Raw genomic sequence first — 20,006 nt, forward strand, 5'->3', positions numbered from 1 at the left:
AGGAGATTATGTTCAAAGCATCTCACCTTACCAGGTCTTAAAACTGTCTAGTAATCTCAGCAGATTGTTAGCAGAGATCATGAATGGTTCCTCGGACCCGAAATAGTGAAGTCTATTTTTCAAATTTGAGGAATGCCAGAAATAGATCTATTCACCACCTGGCAGAACAAAGTGTCACCATTTCTGTTTTGAGGGCAGGTCACAGCCTGAGGTTTGTGTCAGACTCTTTCCTACTATCCTGGAAGGCAAAATTTCTATACATTCTCCACCCCCCCACATCCTAATGGCGCCAAGAGTTTTGAGCAAGCTCAGACAGGATCATGCCCATCCAATTTTGATAGCGCCAGCCTGACCCCATCAGATTGAAAGGCTCAACAGATCCAAGAATCAGTTTGGTATCCTATAATGTTCCCTCAAGTTTTGGTCATAGTTTTGCAGGACTGTGCATCCTGGCCCTTTTGGCATATGCTGGTGTTTTGGATGCCCAGTGGTTAACTCTCCTGGAAGCAGTCTGTTCACTTGGGGTTCAAAATGTTCTTTTAAATAGCAGGAAACCTTCCACCAGAATACATACCTCAAGAACTGGAAGAGATTTTCAGTGTGGTCCCAGCAGAAAGATCTCTTTCATGTGCTCCCATTCACTTAACTGGATTACCTGCTTCACCTAAAAGAGAGGACCGTCTGTCAGTTCTGAGAGTTCATCTGGCAGCTATCTCTGCATTTCATCCTCCTATAGAAGGAAAGATCTGTTTCCCCCTCTTCCCCCCAATCCTCTGTGTGTTAGTGGCCTGAATATAAAGGTAGTTATTTTAATAAAAATGGACCTCACATTTTTTACCAAAGTGGTATTGGATTTTAATCTCAGAATGTATACTCACCAGTCTTTTTTCTGAAACCTCACTCTCAAAGATAAGGAAAATCTTCAGACTGTGTATGTTGGTAGGACGTTAGCCTTTTACCTGAACAGGATTAAAGAGTTTAGAATGTCTCCAGTTGTTTGTCTCCTCTGAAAGGAAGAAAGGGCAACCTACATTTGCAGAAGATTTCTTCTTGGATCTCCTCCTGTATGTCTGTGCTATATTACTACTAATCCACTACTTCAAAGAGTTGAGCACAAAACTGTATCCACTGTTTTCTTAAGTCACGTTCCCATCAGTAACATTTGCCAGGTTGAGATTTGGTCATTGGCTAATACCTTCACTACTCGTTATGCTCTTTCCAAGGCCTCAACAAAGGTAGATTTAGGAGAGGGGTATTGCAGTCTTTGTTTAGGTAGACTCTGTTACCCTCGTCCATCTGGAATTTCTAGTGAGTCACCTAAAGTGGAATGGACATGTGCAAGCACTTGAGGAATTAAAAACTGTTACATACCTGTTTGGTAACTCTTTGAGATGTCCATTCCATGACCCAGCCTCCTCCCCCTCTTCATTTGAGTCACAATTGATGTTGACTTTCAGTTTGAAGGAACTGAGGGATCAGGGCAACGCTGCCCCTTTATACCCTAGCTAGCAACATGAGCACGCGGAGTACCTGATACGGGTACTGCTTTGGAAAAAGTTCTGTCTTCGGTGCACCATACCTAAAATGGAATGGATATGTGCAACACACCTGGAAGAACAAAAGTTACCAAACAGGTATGTAACCATCTTTACAGGTCTGAACCAAGGTGCATATGTGTGTATGGAAGCATGAACTGTACCTGTTGGCTTTATGCTTGGCTCAGACTGGTGCTGTGGGTCTATTTCATGAATGTTGTTCAACCACAATAGAAGACTAGTATCAACAAAATAAGGAAGGTATATGAAACTTCCTGGAGATAAGTAATGCTTTTTGTCTGTCATGACTTATCTATACACGTATCTTAACATTTCAACAAGGATTGAGAAAACTTAATAGAAAATAGATCAGTATGCAAATCAATTAATGAAAAGCATTAAATGTTAAAGGAAAGTAGTAATAAGGTTGTGGAGAATCAAACTGTGCTATGGGAAATCACCCTGCTTTCCTTAGTCTCAGTACTATGGATAATCTTCTAAATTTAATTTTGATATGCTGTAATTTCTCTGACAGGATCTTAAGAATTTTATGTTACAGAAGCAAATTTGATTTTTTGTCAATTTTTTTGGGTTAAAACAGCATTAGTGACAGCAGCAGCTCACAAGGTTTATCTCAGCCCTCTACACAGACGACACAGTACCTGAGAGCTGACACCCCTAACAATGCCACACCAGTAACCAGTAAGTATTAATCTAATTACAAAAATGTTCAACAGGTGACTCTGGGCTGGCCTAGTGTCCCAATGATAAGTGTCCTATTGATGACATTCATATTGACCAAGAGGGAGGAGCATGAACAAGATCTGGGCTTGGCATCTGTTTAGCCTGTGCTTCCTGGGCCTCTGATACCAATTTGCCAGCCAAAATTCTTCTTTGAGGTCACAAGCATGGGTCAGTCCTGTGTCCACTACTATTCAATATTTTCATTAATGACTTGGATAATGGGCTGGAGAGTATGCTTATAAAATTTGCAGATGACACCAAGCTGGGAGAGGTTGCAGCGCTTTGAAGGACAGGATTAGAATTCAAAACAGCCTTGACAAGTTGGAGAATTGATCTGAAATCAACAAGATGAAGTTAAATAAAGATGTGCAAAGTACTTCGCTTAGGAAGGAAAAATCAAATACACACTACAAAATGGGGACTAACTCTACTGCTGAAGGTGGGAGGAGGTGGTAGTACAGTGGAAAAGGAGCAAGGGGTTATAGTGGATCCCAAATTGAATGAGTCAACAATGTGATGCAGCTGTAAAAAGGCTAAAATAATTTTGGGGTGTATTAACCAGAGTGTTGTGTGTAGGAAAAGGGAGTGCTCTACAGGGTACTGATGAGGCCTCAGCTGGAGTACTGTGTCCAGTTCTGGGTACCACATTTTAGGAAAGATGTGGACGAATTGTAGAGATTCCAGAGGAGAGCATCAGGTTTTCTGAACTTCATACCATTTTTGATCTGCTTTAATCATGTTTCTTCTTGAGAAAAGACTGAGGGGGGACCTGATAAGTCTTCAGGTATGTTAAGGGCTGTTATTAAGAAGGACAGTGATCAATTGTTCTCCATGTACACTGAAAGTAGGACAAAAAGTAATTGGCTTAATCTGCAGCAAGGGAGATGTAGGTTAGATATTTGGGGAAAAAATTTCGAACTACAAGGGTAATTAAGTTCTGGAATAAGTGTCCACTGGAGATTGTGGAGGCCCCATCAATGGAGGTTTTTAAGAATAGGTTGGGATTCTGAGACTTAATTGCACCTCGACCCCTTTCTGACAACAAAAATTACTACACGACCCAGGAGGGCGGGACCAAAGCCTGAGCCTGCCCAAGCCCTGCTGCCCCGAGTGGGAGGGCCAAAGCCAGCCCCAGGCAGGGGGCCTGTAATCTGAGCCCTGCCACTCATGGATGAAGCCCTCGGGCTTCGGCCCCAGCAGGTCTAACACCAGCCCTGGTGACCCCATTAAAATGGGGTTGCGACCCACTTTGGGGTTGCGACCCAAGGTTTGAGAACCACTGGATTAGACAAACACCTATCAGGAATGGTCTAGGTTTACTTGGTCCTGCCCCAGTGCTGGGGGCTGGACTTGATGACTCGTTGAGGTCCCTTCCAGCCCTGCATTGTTATGATTCTATAGAATCATAGAATATCAGGGTTGGAAGGGACCTCAGGAGGTCATCTAGTCCAACCCCCTGCTCAAAGCAGGACCAATCCCCAGACAGATTTTTTCGCCCCAGATCCCTATAATGGCCCCCTCAGGGACTGAACTCTCAACCCTGGGTTTAGAAGGCCAATGCTCAAACCACTGAGCTATCCCTCCCCCTATGATAAGCTCTGCTATGTCATTTTGCCAGTTTAGGCAAACTACATGTTGCTATTCTGTCCAAGGCATCATCACATCTGTATGAATCTGTGGTTTTGCTGCTTATCCTTCAATTAGATATTTTTTGCATTTGGGGAGAAATGTCTCTACTCCTCTGCTTTATCAGATGCATCTATTCTAGCTGTCTCTGGCCATGTCTGTGCTACAAACTTTAGTTGACACCTGAACTGACTAGACTGCAGTAGAGTCTCAAATAGATTCTGGCTTGTGGCATCACTTGCTCCCCTCATCCTCCTCACCCTTGCTGTTCATACTGGGGGTCTGTGACTTGGGCTCCTCAGAGGTATCCACAGTGGTCTGTGGGGTGACAGTAAGGTGTCTACCAAGTATGGCATGCAGCTCTTTGTAAAAGAGACTGTTGGCCCCCTAGCCTTCTGATATGCCTCATGCTGTTCCTTCGCTTTCACGCAGCACTACTCCTGATCCCTTTCGTACACCTTTTCATGCATCCCCTGTGCAATCTGCTTATAGATGTTGATGTTCCTATGACTGCAAAGCCTCTTCTCCCAGTAGGCCCAGGAGATCCGATATCTCTTGTCTATTCCAGGACAGAGTGCATCTGGATGTGTAGCCGGCATGGTCAGCTGGGCAAGAGGCAGTGGAAAGCTGCTAGATGTGCTCGCTGAGCTGGGTGGCCAGGAAAAGGCATTTCAGAAATTTGCTGGTTTCCATGACCCCTGGGGAGTGGAGTTCATAATTATGACCAGAGTGGTCAGTGATGGGCATTGTGGGACAGCTGCTGAAGGACTGTTAGGGTCGAAATAAGTAACCCAGTGTCTACACTTGCGCTGCATTGACTTCAGTACCTTGACCATGGCTCAGCGTCGCTCGGGAAAGTGGTAGTACTGCTTTGCTGTATTTGGATGCTTGTATTTGTGGGAAATAATTTTAAGTGTAGACACTTGCATAGCTAGGTCCACGCAAGGCAGCTTACTTTAATCTATCTCTGTCGTGTAGACCAGGCCTCTGTGTATCCACTGATGTCTTGCCTAATCCTTCTGAGGAGCTTTCTTATGCAGTGCTTTAGGATTTCTTGAAAACAGCAAATAGCAGTATGTAAGAGAAAAAGATCTGCAGGAAATGGATGAGAGAGGGTCAAGCATCTTCATTTAGGGCTCAGGCTTGGACATCAGTATGAAGTAATAATGCTTATTTCTGGGTGCTGTTTCTCTGCATGTTGCTGCTCCAGGCAGAGCAGAAAATCAATTTAAAAGCTCTGCAAGTGTGGTGATGCTTCAGCATTTAATTATCTTCTGCCTTATCTGGAACAACATAGTGGAGGTAAATATGAGGAAATAGAGTTATGAAGCATATGAGGGAAGATATAAGAACAGCCATGCTGTGTCAGACCAGTACTCTATCTAATCTAGTATCCTGTCTTTTGACAGTGGCCAATGCCAGGTGCTTCAGAGGGAATGAACAGAACAGGCAGTCATTGAGCGATCCATACCCTGTTATTGAATACCAGCTTCTGGCTGGCAGAGGCTTCAGGATACCCAGAGCATGCAGTTGCATCCCTGACAATTTTGGCTAATAGCTGTTGATGGACCTATCTTACACGAACATATCTCATTCTTTTTTGAACCCTGTTATAATTTTGGCCTTCACAACATCCCCTGGCAAGGAGTTCCACAGGTTAACTGTACGTTTTGTGTGAAGAAGTCCTTCCTTTTGTTTGTTTTTTCGTTTCATTGGGTGACCCCTAGTTCTAGTGTTTATGTGAAGGAGTAAATAATACTTCCTTATTGACTTTCTCCACACCATATGGGGAAGCAACAAAGGATTAGGAGGGGAAACCAGGAAGTACTGAGGGAGCTGTAGATACAGTTTAGGGGAAGAGGAAACCGCTGATGAAAAAGGCCCTGATCCTATATCCACTGAAGTCAGGGAGAGATTAGCCATTGATTTCCATGTTTGCAAGATAAGGCTTTGGGAGAGGAAGAAAACATCTTAAGTCAAAAACAAAATAATACCTAAATGAAAATTGGGAAAGGTTGAGGAAAGAGAATGAAAAAAAGACAGAACACAGATTCAGAGATGACTCTGTTAACTGAGCTGTGGAAGATGTGGGAGACCGTATGCTTGTGATGAGAGAATAGCAAGTAGATATTGTGCAGAGGTGGATGCATGAGAAGCATCCATGAAAGGAAAAGGAACAAACAGTGTGAAAGCCTGTCACACAATCAATGCTCATTGCATGTTTAAACCATTAACTTTCTAGTAAGACTATATGTCCCCACCATCTTATTTTTCTCTGATACCGAAAATCAGCCCAATCCATTTCTCCTTAATCTCTCCCATCTCTTTTCCTCTTTTGATGTTTTATCTGTTGTCACCTTTGTTGGAAGTCACTTGAGAAGTCTGGGAAAGGAATTGGACTGAGCTTTATAGTGGAGATGACTGAGTGATCAACTTCATCTCTGGTAGAAAAGTTCCTGAGTAAGAGATTCATTTATAAAACTACAACAGTAAGGAGGAATTGCCCCTCTCCACATTCCATACTGCCATAGCAGTCAAAGTGGGAGTCTGTTGGCAGTGAATTCTCTGGTATGGCTTGAGGGTTCTGGAACTTGCTCCCCCTCTGGTCAGAAAGAGACCTTCTGGGCAGGCTGTAAGAGCAGGGGCAGCTCTATGTATTTTGCTGCCCCAAGCACGGCTGTCAGGCGGCTTTCGGCGGCATGCCTGCGGGAGGTCCGATGGTCCCGAGCCTTCGGTGCACCCACCGCCGAAACCGCGGGACCGGCGGACCTCCTGCAGGCATGCCGCCGAAGGTAGCCTGACTGCCGCCCTCACAGGGACCGGCACGCCGCTCCCCGTGGCTTGCCGCCCCAGGCACACGCTTGCTGCACTGGTGCCTGGAGCCACCCCTGTGTAAGAGACATCTGTTAATAGGGTTTTGGAAGAGGGCTAAACACATGATTAGACTGTGGAAAGGTGCTTTTCTCATAGGTGACTGGCTAGCAGAGTTCCTTTTAAATGAGTTTAATGTTGCTGGGGTTTTGTTTTAATATGTCCAAAGCTTTGTACAGGCTTCTTTTTTATTTAAATTGAAATAAATAGATGAGAAATAGCTTCACTTTGGCTTGTAATATCCAAATTTAGACCTGCCTACTGCACTTCTTGTACTCAATCATATAATTATGACTAATATTTTCTCCTAAATGATCAACTTAATTGCATATACTGTAATTTTTTTCTTACAGAAACTTCCTTAATGGCTGATCTAACTTTTTCTATCTAATCTATGAAGCATTGAGTTAATAGTTTGATGCTGTATTTAAAACAAAGTTCGTGTTCTTTAAGTCTACGTCCACTAGAACATCTCTCTCAGTTTTAGTGCCATCAGTGTGCTTGATGCTTTACAGTACACACAATTAAAGACAGTCTCTCCCCCAGTGAGCTCATAATCTAGAAGGTAGACACACAAAAACAAGAGGATGAGGCAGAATTCAGAGATGGTGTTAATGTACTAGTTTGTAATTAATTTGTTGCTTGTATGGTAGACATCAGAGTTGGGTTTTAAATGGGGACTTGAATGAGGCGGGATAGTGGTTTGAATGGGAACAGCTGGTATAAAAAAATCCTGTAGAAAATGTATTTTCGGTGGAAATTGAAAACCCAAGAACTTGGGCTGAAAATTTCAGTTTTTGCTGAAAAATCAAAATTTGCTATGCAACATGCTCGACTCTCAAAGTTATTTTATTCAAAAACTCTTTTTTGTCTCAGAAGTTTTGACTGTCTCTAGAATGGGCATCAGCAGTGTGTTCCAGACATGCAGCAGTGTGGGAGAAAAAAACATGGAGTCAGGAGTATTGAGAGTGTAAAGGAAGGAAAGGGTCTCTAGGGTTGGAGATAATGTACTAAGGCATGAGGTCAGAGATGTAGGGTAGGTCTATGAAGGCTTTCCATGCCAATTATGAGGAATGTGAACTTGATGTTATATTTCAGAGAGCCTGTTTTGAGAGATCCAAAGAGGAGGTGACATGGCTGGGCTAGCAGGTGAGGAATATGTCTTTGCACAAGGAGGGTGTGAACTGTCAGTAAAGCCAGAGAGGAGGCACTAACTCCACCTTCCTGTTAACCCCAGCTGCATATTTCTCTCAATAGAAATGTATCTCCAGTGGCTAGTTTAGAAAGAGTAAAACTGTAAATCAAGTCACTTTTTTGTTCTTGACAATGCTCAGCTGTTTGCCTGAGCACTTGGCAGTTGCATGTATACTGGCTGAGTTTTGTTTAGTAGTGGGATAAGTTGAGGTTTTAATCATATTTCATTATTCTGCTTCCTAGAATAAGGTGAATGTGTTAAATTAAAAATATTAAAACATTGATTTAAAAAAAAAAAAGCTCATATAACCAAAAACTTTCCACTGTTTATTCTTACACTGCGATGTTACTTACGCCACCAGTACAGTATATCAGGAGAAATTTCAGTGAACCTCCTTCGCCTTCAGAAATGGACTTAATCTCAAATAAATTTTCCTGATGCCTCCAACGGGAGGAAGTTGTGCATTTATAATCTCCAATAACAGTCCACGAAATTGCATACACTTATCTTCCCCTAACAAAGTGAATTCTGAAGTCTTGAGTTCATTCTCCTCTAACAAAAAAGCTCCTGCAAAGGTGATTTACAAATAAAATTAAGAAACTCTTAATTAAGAATCTATTTCAGAATTATGATGAATGCCCACAAGAGGTCAGAAAAGGACATTAGCATACAGTGGTTTTAGATCTACCTTTTTCCCAAACCCTCCTCGCCTTTCTTGCACGCTATGCTGGTGATGTCATATAAAATAAGGAGCAACCCAGTGGGGTTTCAGATAAGTTACACTTTAGTTACTTTGGCAGGATCTTGAGCCCCTGGAAACCTATTAATGAGCCTAAAAAAAGACACTCACATGATCTTCTTTAGGCAGAGCCGTACTCCAGCAGGGTCCCTTGATTGATGGAATGTGGTTTGTGCTACCTGTGAATACATATGCAATAGTTAACTCTCCTACGAGGTGGGTTTGAGGTTTAACATTTGTTTTGTTACCTTCGGATGAAAGGTGTCGTGTAAATTAAAATGATTGCACTGCACTGGTGATGTCACATAATCTAGGTTTCTTTAGGTCTTATAAAGGATCCTACTCTCAGTACACATACTGTTTGTATGAAACCAGCTTTACTTTTGTGCTTTATGACAATAAACATCAAACCAGATTTACAGTGGCAATGCTGTGTATCGTCATTACCATGGTGAGACTTCTTGCTAAATGGAGTTCAACCTACATTTTTCTATTTCTAAGGATCTTTTACCTGTTGTCTGAGACCCATACCGATGGGGAAACAGTAGAAATGACTAAACAGAAAATATATGTACAAAGTAAACTGAAAAAAAAAATCATTTTTCTCTGACCTACTTTGGTTTTGGTAATCTTAAGTGTTAACTTGTAACAGATTTTGAATAAATATGACTTTCAAGTTGTCCCTTTAAACATTTATCCATTGACTCCATTACTACAATATCATTAAAACCTGCCTGAATATAGTCACCTCTTTAGAAGTCTCAAATGTCCAGAAGAGGGCACTGATGTGTCTGTGCTTTTCAGATTGCTGTTGTAATCAATAGTAAGAAGTTGGCTTCATTGTAGCCATGTACTGCACAGTTCTGAGCATGATTGTTTAGTTGCCCACCAATCTCTGCATTTGGTTAAGGCAATAACTGGCTTAAGTATATAACAAGGTAAACAAATAAAAACTGAATGAGTTGGTTATATAGAATGACTGAGCATGTGCTCACTTCAGAGGCATTTATATTCATGTTGCCTTGTATTATATCCTGAAACCTTATCTCGATTACTTACAACTTGGCATTAATTGTGTTCTTTCCATCTGTAGGTGGTATTGAGGGAAGTGATGTGCTTGGATTCTCATTATAAGGGTATTTATATTGGTTTGTTTGGCTCTGCTGGCTCCTCAGGTTATCCTACATTACGTATAGAGAAGAATGATCTTAAAAGCGTCACCTTGATGGAGGCAAAAGCTAAAGTGAAGGACATAGCAATCTCCAGAGAGAGGATAACTCTAAAAGATGTACTCCAAGAAGGTATTTACAAGACTTTCCTTAAACACTTGCTAGGTACCATGAGTGATGTATTCTTTTGTCCTCACATGATTTTCTCCCCAAGAATGTTACACATAGACAGTAGATATTACTTCTGAACCTTATGTGATTTTTGTTGAAGATGTAAGGAAATGATTAGAAACTTGAAATATGCATACCATTTGTCCAACAATTCACTTCTTTAAAATGCTTTTCTCTTATTTTCTGGTCTCCTGAATTCCTCAGACTAAATTATTGTGAAAGGTGGCATTTCAATTAGACTATATTATCAAGACAGACTATTTAAATAAGTCTTAGCATTTGATCAGGCTCTCCCATAAAGTGTGGGCTGACTACCTGCAACTCAAAGTGATGGCAAAATAACTCATTTTCCAATGGTAGAGAAAGCGCTTCACTGAAAAATTCAGTCAGCCTTTAAAATTGATCTTAGCAGTCTCCCTTTCAACTCAGCCAAATTAGAGGATGCTAAATGAAGACTCCGATGACTACCACAATGTGAGTAATGGGTGCAGAATAGATTGTGGATGTTAAAGTTCACAAGAAGAGAGATCACTTGATTCTTTTCTGTCTGGCTCAGTGTTTTTCATTTTGAAAGTACACTTGTAGATTTATGTTGACCTCAGTTTTGTATCTGGTAATGTAGAAGTGAAGAAACTGATTTTAAAAATAGCTGTTTTCATGTTCTCTCAGTAATCTGTACAATTACAGTAGATCTATGCTCTTGTGTATCTTCTCCAAAGCATGACCGGAGTTAGAACACTAAAAGCTAGAGATTTGAGCTATTAAATCACCTTGTGAGAGCTTATGCTGAATCTTTGTGAGGAGATATAAACTAATTGCCTCTGTTCTTTTTCTTGAAGTGAACAAACCCACTTGAGTATTCACATTACGCTTATCCAAAACTTTTTAAACCTTAGTGAACTTTGTTCCTCTGTCTCAACTAGTTGATTCCACAAAAAAGAGCTGTTTTTAAGGGCTCTTGAACCATTAATTTGCTTCCTTTGTGTGTAGGGGAAAATCTTTTAATTTTCTACTTCCAGCCATTAACTCTAATGCAGAGAGATATCTAAAGAATTGAAACAGCAAGTATCCTCAAATGCCACCCCAGGTATGCTCATAAATGTCCACAACAAAGAGAAATAGGGTTGCTTGTCTTGGAAAGGATCCAAGTGCTTCTGAAGGCAAGATATGCACAAATAATACTGCCTTGTAGCTGGATTGTAAGAGACACTTTAGATTTATATTTGGCATGCCTGAAGCTTTCTGACTTGATTTGAAGTGTCTCATAAGTTTTTCAAAGGCTATAGGCTCAAGTGAGTGCCCCACTTGAAGTCAAGCTTCTAAGCCAGAATCATCCATTTCCATTCAAAATTGTAGCAGTGCTTTGGCTGTAAGTGATCAAGAAAAAGAAATTTTCAGTCAAAGGGGTCCATCAGTAGAAGTATTAGTAAACTTTTCAGAAGTGCTTAAGTCCTATTAAAAGTCAATGGAATCTGAAGTTAGTTATCCCACATCTGAAAATCTTGTCCAGAACTTATTGCAGCACACACTTTCAGTTGTTTCAATATACACAGGCAAAAGTGTATTATGGAAGCTCTCACCACTTGACCCTGTGCTCTGCACACTATTTCCAGTGGAACAGGGGACATACAAGGCCAGGGGGAGGTCCTGATCATGGATGTAGACCTCACTTTCTCCGTTAGACATCTAAATAAGTGGCCTGACTTTCAAATGTGCTGAACCACCCATCTCCTGTTGGTGAGGTGAGAGGAGCATTATAGCGAGAAGAGGTCAGGAGAGGTTGTACCATCGTTCTAAAACATTGGGGTGTGCCCAGCAGCACAATTGTTGTTTTGGCACAGTGTCATGAAACACGTGGCACAATGCTGGATTACAGCACTGCAACATGACTAGGTTTTGAGGAATCCTGCAAAACTAGCTGGTGTGAGTCCCCAAAAGTTGTTTCTAACAAAGCTTTTAATTTAGCTAAATTTAAATGGGACAGATGATAATGGTAGGTAGACGTGCCAGTTTCTGGTAAACTAGATTAATGGCTCAAAGCTTCAATTTTGGAGCACTGCAAATTTTGGAGTTTTCAAGGAGCATAGACTGAAGAGCGTGGAGCAATTGTAATTAGTACTTCAGGAAACAAGAATGCTGTCTGTATAGTTTCTATACATTTTCATAAGGATTTTAGATTAATATTGTGACTCTTCTGATGTATTATAAAAATCCTACATGAAATTGTGTGTAAAGTGACAGAGTATATCACTGTTGTGCTTAAATACTGGAGTATATGAAAGATTAACTTGTTATAACGGCCTTCATCCCAACAGTTCATGATTACAAGGTAGGTAGATACCAGCTACAGTACTGAAGATGGGAAGAATAATGCTAAAGTCATATTATAGTATAAAATGTCCTTGCTTTTGTGGGATTCTTCAAGCCTTTGTAGAATTGTAACGTAGATCTAAAGTACCTTCAGCAGTGCTGTTTTCAAGTCTGGAATGGAGGGAGGAAGACTGGCTTGCTTTGCTTTTTGAAACAATCCAGGCTGTGTATTTGATTGATTGCATGTATCAAGGCTGATTCCCCACTCTGGCACTTTGAGTGCTGACGATGGGGGCCTGCAAGGATTCTAAAAATTAATACTGGCCACTCCAGGCTGGTATTAAACTCCCACGGTTACAACTTTTCGCTGACCTTGGATGGGTAGATGCTGCCATCACCCAAGTGCATAAAAAACCCCATGAGACCCTAAGGTGTACTTTGGAATTTCTTCCTGTGGCATACCCTCAAGCCCTTTCACTCCCCCCTCCGGGGAAGATCTGAGAAAGAAAAGGAAATCAGCTGTTGCCACCAGCTAATTAGACAACATATGCACAAACCTCTTAGGGCACAAAAATCCAATCCTGTTTTTATTTAAAAAGTAAATTGTATTAAAAACAAAAAGAAAGGAAATACATTTGGAACTTAGGCTTTTTGCTAGATTTAAAAAAGAAACAATTACAAAAATTAAGCATTAAGGTAGCTCTCTTGAGGTTCAGCTTAAAGGTTACAAGCAAAACAAAGCACCTGTGATTAGCACAGAAGAGTCCACAAGCCATAAAGAAATAAGAGATGAACCTAATCACATCTTCCTAGACGTTTCCTGATCTACTTACATATCTGGGGTTTCAAATCAGTAGTTTCTATGTATGATCTGGTAACTTTCATACCTCACCCACAGCTTTTTACAGCATAGCTGCTCTGTCTCTCCTCTCCGGAGAGAACAACAGATAGACAAAGGGAAAGTGTTTTTTTCCCCCCAATTTTAAAAAGTTCTAGCCCTCCCATTGGCTATTTTGGTCAGGTGCCCACTCCCTTTTACCTATGGGCTTTTTTAACCTTTTACAGGTAAAGCAAGTAGAGAACAGCTACTAACAGGGATTTTATAGCTAATTGGCTGGCTGGGGGTACTTAAAAGGGAGCTTCTCCCCCCCCTTCATTTATCACAGCATGTTAGCTCTCTTTAGAGCTAACTGCTTTTACATGGACTACAAGAACGTGTCTGTGGAGGTAATCTGTTTTTCCTGTAGTTAGTATATAGAAATTTGCATCTTACCATAGTAGCACATTGTGCTAGGCACTTTACAATCACAGTTCCTATTCTGAAGAGTGTACAATCTAAGGGCACGTATACACTACAAAATTAAGTCAATTTTATGTAAGTTGACATCGAGCCTCCAATTTAAGTAAGTCAATCTTGCGTGTCCCAACTATGCTCATTGTGTCGGTGAACTGCATCCTCACTATCAGGGCTTGCATCAATGCACGGAGCGCTGCACTGTGGGTAGCTATCCCACAGTGAATGTAGCATAGTGGAATTTTGGTTTGGGCTTGCAGTCCCTTATGGGACCAAAACATTTGCACGGGTGGTTATGGGAATATGGTGTTAGCCTCCCATGATGCACTTACCTCCCTCCCTGAAATCAGCGGCAAAGAAACCAAGCCTTTTTTGCACCTTGTTTTGTAAACCTTCGTTACCGGCACAGACGCCATAGCATGGTAAGCATGGACCCTGCTCAGCTGTACACTGTTGTTTTGAGCATTACAAACACCTCGTACCTTATCCTGCAGTATTTACTCATCCAAAGCAGGTGCCGCCATGCAGAACAGTGTGATACCACGCAAGCACTACTGCTGGAAGCCATTGAGCGGAGCAATTTGCAGTTGCTGGTGACAGTCGTGACACGGTGGAATGCTGCTTCTGGGCCCAGGAAACAAGCACTGACTGGTGGAACCACATCGTTATATGATGAGCCGTGGCTGCAGAACTTTCGAATGTGTACGGCCTCTTTAATGGAACTGTGTGAAGAGCTTTCCCCTGCCCTGAAGTGCAGTACTAAAATGAGAGCTGCTCTGACAGTTGAGAAGTGAGTGGCGATAGCTCTGTGCAAGCTTGCAACACCAGACTACCAGTCAGTGGGGAATCAATTCGGAGAGGGTAAATCTACTATGGGGTCTGTTGTGATCCAAGTTTGCAGGTCAATCAATAGACTTCTGCTAAGAAGGGTAGTCACTCTGGGGAACGTGCAGGACAAACTGGACGTTTTTGCCACAATGGGGTTCCCTAACTGCGGTAGGGCTATAGATGGAATTCATATCCCTATTTTGGTACCAAACAACCTTGCCAAAGAGTACATAAGCCAAACAGGATACTTCTCAATGATGTTGCAAGTACTTGTGGATCACAGGGGCTGTTTCACTGACATCAACGTGTGATTGTCGGGAAAGGTGCATAACACATGCATCTTTAGAAACTCTGGTCTTTCCGGACTGCAAAATAACCATTGGTGATGTTGAAATGCCAATTGTGATTCTGTGAGACCCAGCCTACCTATGGCTCATGAAGCTGTACACAGGCAGCCTGGACAGCAGTAAGGACTGCTTCAACCATAGGCTGAGCAAGCGCAGAATGGTGGTGGAATGTGCCTTTGGGCATTTAAAAGGCCACTGGCATTGTTTGCTTACTAAGTTAGACCTCAGTGAAAGCAATATCCCCATTGTTGATGTTCCTGCTGTGTGCACCATAATATCTGTGAAACAAAGGAAGAAAAGTTTCTGGCGGAGTGGGGGGTTGAGGTAGATCGCCTGGCAGCCAATTTTGAGTAGCCAGAAACCAGGGCAATAAGAAGAGCACATCAAGGGGCTCTGCGTCTCTGTGAGGCTTTGAAAAACGGTTTCAGCAATGACCCTCAGTAATGTGACACTTGTGTGTTGTTCCTTACCAACTTGTCACCTTCATTGCATTTTCTCCCCTGTAAACTCCACCCTCACTAACCAGTGTGCTGAATGAATAAAGAGCCCTTTCTCCTCAATCTATTAAGTTTTATGCTCACAAACACACAGAGACAGCAAAGAAAAGTAAGTTAACTGGGGCAAAAGGGCTCATAACACGGGGGTGGAGGGAGGGAAAGGAAAGCTTGCTTACAATTGCACTGCAGTAACAATCAAAGGTGTGGGAATGGGTGCCTTCTGGTCCTTGTACCCTCCCCTGGAGTTGAGTGCAAGGGATACCAAACCTCCCCCCGCCTCATAGGACATTTGGGAGAGGAGGATATAGAACTGGGTGATGATGGCAGCAGGTTCAGCATAGGCTGCAGAGGGACTCTAGCATCCAGCTACCTTTCTTAAACCTCAACCAGATGCCTCAACATGTGTTTGCTCCTTCATAATCCGCAGCATCTCATCCTGCATGCTTTCCTGTCCTCCCTATCCTTGTGCACTCTCGGAGGTGCGTATTAACTCATTGAACATGTCCTCCCTAGTCGTCTTTTTCTACTTTCTAATCTGGGAAAGTCTCTGTCCTGGTGTGAGGGATGCACCGACGAACAAGGTTTCAGCTGCAAGGAATGCAAAAGTTTGCAGAGTACCTCAATGAAAGCTTCCTAGAGATCTCCATGGAGGATTCTAGGGCCATCCCCATGCACATAAACAGTCTCTTTCTGAGAGCACCTTCTGCGTAGCTGCAGTGGCCACCGATAACCACTACACCTACTTTTTTGTTCAGATTAAACATTAAAAATAATAGTTTGTAACCCCTACAGTGTGATTGGAAATGTGTACTCTCCAAAGGTGCCTTCCCTGGCATCACCCTCCGCCGACAATTCATCCTGTGAGGGGATGGGCTCCAGGGTTAAAAACAGTTCTTGGCTATTAGGGAGTGGATCCTCTCCTCCTCTTCCTTGTCGTCAATGTTCTCCTCGTTGTTGCTCGAGGTCACCTGGGGCTCCTAGGAGGTACCCACGGAGTATTTTGGGGTAATGGTGGGGTCACCACCGAGGATCGCATGCAGCTTCTCATAGAAGCGACATGTCTGTGGTGCAGAACCAGAACGACTGTTCACCTCCTTTGTCTTCTGATATGCTTGCCAAAGCTCTCTTATTTTCACGTGGCACTGCTCTGTGTCCCTGGTGTAGCCTTTCTCCCTCATGCTCCATGCGATTTTGGCACAGATGTCAGCACTTCTTCTGCTGGATCGGAGCTCTGCCTGCACAGACTCTTCTCACCACACAGCAATAAGATCCAGCACCTCCTGTGTACTCCATGCTGGAGCAGATTTGCAGCCTTGAGTCTCCATGATCAGCTGTGCTGGCAAGCTCTCCAAACTGATCAAACAGGAAATGGAAATTCAAAAGTTCCCGGGGCTTTAACAGGGGAGCGGCTGTTTTCTGTGTACCTTGCTGTCGTGTAGTGGCGTTGAAAGCGCTCTCCAGAGCAGTCACAGCAGAGCACTGTGGGACACCACCTGGAGGTCAATTCATTTGAATTGTACAACGCAATGTCTACACTATCCCCATGTCGATCCGTGGACGACGAATCAAATGCTACGCCTCTTGCGGAGATGAAGTACAGAAGTGTACTTTACAGGCCACTTAGGTCGGCGGAAGGGACTTGGTAGTGTAGACACACACATTATTAAATCAACCTAATGCGTCTTATGTCAACCTAACTTGGTAGTGTAGACCAGGCCTAAATAGATGAGACAAAGGGTAGGGAAAGGAATAACACAAGTAGAGTGAACAATGCAATGGTGACAAAAGTCCTGTTCTGTGAATTTTGTTTAAATCCTTTCAGTGGGGTTATGTTAAGTGGAATTGGAGATTAGCTAGATAAAAGACGAAGGGGGATGTGTGTTGGGGGGTATTGGAGCAAACAGTCAGCACAAGAGAGAATGTTCACAATGCAAACTTCAGAAAGCAGTCTGCTGTGAATATGTTGTCCTTGCTTTAAATGCTATCTGCAGCTACTGTACTGTTTCACTCTCTCTTGGTTGATCCCTATACTTTGTCCCAAAGGTCACATGACTATTTTTTTGGGGGGGATGGAGGGGGAATCATAACATAAAAGTCCTAGTGCCCCTCATAGGGGATGTGGGGGTGTCTTCTACACAATTCTGAGACTGGTAGCTTATGTGGGCATGGATTGACAGTTTTGTTTTAATGAGGTATTCAAAGTCTGTCTTAAATATATTTTTGCCTTCCAAATCTCACTGCAAAAGCATCCAGACTTTCTGCTGCATACTACAAGAACATAATTTATAATAACCCATCAAAGTGTGTTTAAAAGGTTTTTCTAATCTTGTAATATATTAACTATACAATACAATAATTTTGCGTGGTCTTTCCATAGGCACCTTTGGACGCATTTTCCATGGAATTTTAATAGAGGAAAAAGACCCCAGTAAAGAGAAACAAGTTTTTGTCAAAACAGTCAAAGGTAGGTTTTATTGTAGTGTTTCTCCCTCATGTTGTTCAAGTAGACTATGGCATGTTCACTGCATCAAATCTGCCTTTTAAAATGGTAAGTAAAGTACATAGTTATATGTACACTCTCTTCCCAATGGCTGCCTTCTCCATAAAAGCATAAGCTTGGTAATGCTGCCGTCAGGAATAGAAATCTACTGTGCAAGAAAGATTGGATGTACCCTCCACCGGAGGTGCCAGTTACTGCACCCTTAATCTCCTTGTTTTCCAGGGCTTTAGTCCTATGCTAGTTAGAAATGTCAGTTAAAATTTGTTTTTCAGATGTTGATACTACAGAAAAATAATTGAAATATGAGCTCTTTAACCTGTTTTGTACCCCCTATATAAACTCCGTTTTAGAAAGAATGGGTAATTATACACGCCGTAATACTCAAATTTTTTTATTTATTAAGTAACATGAGTATACAGGCGTCTGTACTAAACGTAGAGGAAGAAGAGATGGCTGCTGCCCAAGATGCTTCCATTCTAAATTAGACAGTGGTTCAGATATACAAAGCATTAGATGGTCTCATTTTAAAATCATGCAAACTTGTTTAACCCATTTTCCCTTTTGTTGTAAGGTTAATAGGTTTTTGTAGAAGCGTACTTTAAGGGGTCTTTAGATGCTGATGGATAGATCTTCCTCCGCTTTCATGTTGTGCCTAAGTACATACTAAAGTTATATGAAGGTCATGTTTCCACAGTGCAACAATGGAGCTGCACTATGGAGGTATGATTTCTAAAGTGCACAATGTATCACACACCAATTGGTCCATGTAGACCCTTCTGGTGCAGGCTACGAGTTCCCTAGTGCATTTTAAGACAGTACCTTCCAAACACATTAATACAAGACATTAAATTGCACTAGGGAACTGTAGTGGGGCGCCTGCCCCACTCTTGGAGAACAGGGCTTAAAAGTAGCCAAGCTAGGCTGATTGGGGAAGCAGCCACAGCTGGGGCCAGATCCAATTGGGGCCCAGCTGGCCCTGATAAAAGGGCTTTGGAGCCAGGAGTCTCTCTCCAGCCATGGAGGGAGAAGGGCTAGCTGCCTGAGAGGAAGGTACCTGAACTGAAGCAGTGCTGGGGAATAGGGCAAGGGAGCTGTGGAGCTCCAACCTGGTAAAACCCCAGGCAGCAGGCCTTGTTGAAGGCCTACAGAGGTCCTGGGCTGCAGAGATACAGGGAATAGGCAAAGGCAGCAGGTCCTAACCTCTTGCCAATGAATGGCTGTTACAGACTGCAGTCTGCCCCAGTGAGTGGGGGCTAGATGACTGGCAGTAGCCACTGAGGCAAGGTGGGTTTAGAGGGTTGGGGGTTCCCCTGGGAGGGGAGACCCAGAGTTAAGGGGGTTCTGCTGGGTGCAGAACCCTGAGGAAAAGGGACACCGCGGTCCAAGAGGGACACAGAGGCCCTAAGGCAGGCGAGACACCAGCCTGCAGAGGGCGCTCTGGGCTGGACAAGAGCTAATTCCCAAGACGACTAGCAGGAGGTGCTGCACCGGTGAGTCTGCTTCGCTACAGGAACTCTTAATGTTCACCAGCAGTAAATCAATTAGTGCACTTTAGAAATCACACACTGGCAGTGGCCGTTGCTTACCATGTAGACCAGGGGTTGGCAGCCTTTCAGAAGTGGTGTGCCAAGTCTTCATTTATTCACTCTGATTCAGGGTTCCATGTGCCAGTCATACATTTTAACGTTTTTAGAAGGTCTCTTTCTATAAGCCTATAATATATAACTAAATTATTGTTGTATGTTACGTAAATAAGGTTTTTAAAATATTTAAGAAGCTTCATTTAAAATTAAATTAAAATGCAGAGCCCCCTGGACGGGTAGCCAGGACCCGGGCAGTGTGAGTGCCACTGAAAATCAGCTCGCATGTCGCCTTTGGCATGCGTGCCATAGGTTGCCTACCCCGATGTAGATGTAACCTAACCGTACTCTAGGATGTCAGTATCTTAAACAAAAAAAAAACTCATCCAGACCTTCCCTCCACAACTTAGTTATCATTGCTCTTTTTGGTAAAATACTCAGCATAATGAGACAAATTAAGTATTATGTTGTAACGGTTTGTGTGTTTGACCTTTTGTGCCGTTGTTACTTTAATTATGCCCTTCTTACATCATTTTGATTGAGTTAACTGGTGTTTTTATAGTTTGTCATTTTCCATTTTGCAAATGGGAGCTTCAGTGA

The 20,006-nt window shown here is 42.5% G+C and overlaps 1 protein-coding gene across 9 annotated transcripts in view; it reads left to right on the forward strand.

The window, feature by feature from the left end:
• The window catches only part of RYK (receptor like tyrosine kinase), a 146,784-nt gene that overhangs the window by 81,957 nt on the left and 44,821 nt on the right, over positions 1–20,006 (forward strand). For 3 of the 9 annotated variants that reach the window (XM_042853419.2, XM_042853415.2, XM_008171774.4), the window contains 3 exons: positions 2,137–2,237; positions 9,877–10,011; positions 17,704–17,790. In XM_042853419.2, the coding sequence (XP_042709353.1) occupies positions 2,137–2,237; positions 9,877–10,011; positions 17,704–17,790 (323 nt within the window). The remainder of the gene's footprint in view (positions 1–2,136; positions 2,238–9,876; positions 10,012–17,703; positions 17,791–20,006) is intronic. The other 6 variants (XM_042853416.2, XM_005303637.4, XM_065557113.1 and 3 more) reach the window with 4 other exon arrangements.

The sequence above is a fragment of the Chrysemys picta genome, chromosome 9 (assembly GCF_011386835.1).
Source record: "Chrysemys picta bellii isolate R12L10 chromosome 9, ASM1138683v2, whole genome shotgun sequence".
In the NCBI taxonomy this organism is placed as follows: Eukaryota; Metazoa; Chordata; order Testudines; family Emydidae; genus Chrysemys; species Chrysemys picta.